The 752-nt window shown below is 37.2% G+C and overlaps 1 protein-coding gene across 1 annotated transcript in view; it reads right to left on the reverse strand.

Annotated features, from left to right (window-relative positions):
• LOC107579300 (non-canonical poly(A) RNA polymerase PAPD5-like) overlaps positions 1-545 on the reverse strand; it is a gene marked incomplete at its 3' end in the record, with an annotated part of 1991 nt that extends 1446 nt beyond the window's left edge. Inside the window, exon 1 of the mRNA XM_016265144.1 lies at positions 427-545. Coding sequence (XP_016120630.1) covers positions 427-434 — 8 coding nt within the window. The remainder of the gene's footprint in view (positions 1-426) is intronic.
• Positions 546-752: the final 207 nt, after the last annotated feature.

The following is a 752-nucleotide window of genomic DNA, read 5'->3' on the forward strand; positions in this document are numbered from 1 at the left end:
GAACGAAGGTCTTATGGGTTTAGAACGACATGAGGGTGAGTAATTCATTTTCTTGAGACAGAATTTTCATTTTTGGGTGAACTAACCCTTTAAATCAATAAACATATCCTTTTAGATGTACAGGTGAATTGAGAAGAGTATTTATTGTATTTATAATGGGTTCCAGTGACAACTTAGAAATGGGGTTCCTCAAAGCTCTATATTTAGACCTCTGCATGTCCATGACACCAACATAATGGTGAACTACTGCAAGAACAAATTCACATATTGTCTTTGATATTTAAAAGGTCAAGTGTTTGTATTTATGCCTCTTTGGCAGGTACCTTATTGATTGTTCCCCATCATCCAAATATTCAAGAATACAAAATGACATAAACCCCAAGAAGACAATCATATTAACTGAAACTGTGTGTGAGTAACACTAACCTCGGCATTGGGCCACAAGTCCTTGATGACTCTGTGGATCCTGGCCACAACCTCTAGCCTCATGTGCTCCTCCTCTGGACGAGGAGAAATATACTCATAAAAGTCCTTTATCTCCTCATGCAGGCTGGATAGAGAGAGAGAGAAATTAATTATTACATAATCAAGTGACTGCATTATTGGCAATAAAGCTCTTCAATGTTTAACACAAATACTACATCAAAGTGCTTTGGTGGCACAGTACCACAGATCTTTAAGCGATGAGAACATTGGTTAACATGACTCAGGGTAAGAGAAGAACAAAGAAAAAAAAAATACCCTAGTTACAG

The sequence above is a fragment of the Sinocyclocheilus grahami genome, unplaced genomic scaffold (assembly GCF_001515645.1).
Source record: "Sinocyclocheilus grahami isolate Dianchi unplaced genomic scaffold, SAMN03320097.WGS_v1.1 scaffold16354.1, whole genome shotgun sequence".
Classification (NCBI taxonomy): Eukaryota; Metazoa; Chordata; class Actinopteri; order Cypriniformes; family Cyprinidae; genus Sinocyclocheilus; species Sinocyclocheilus grahami.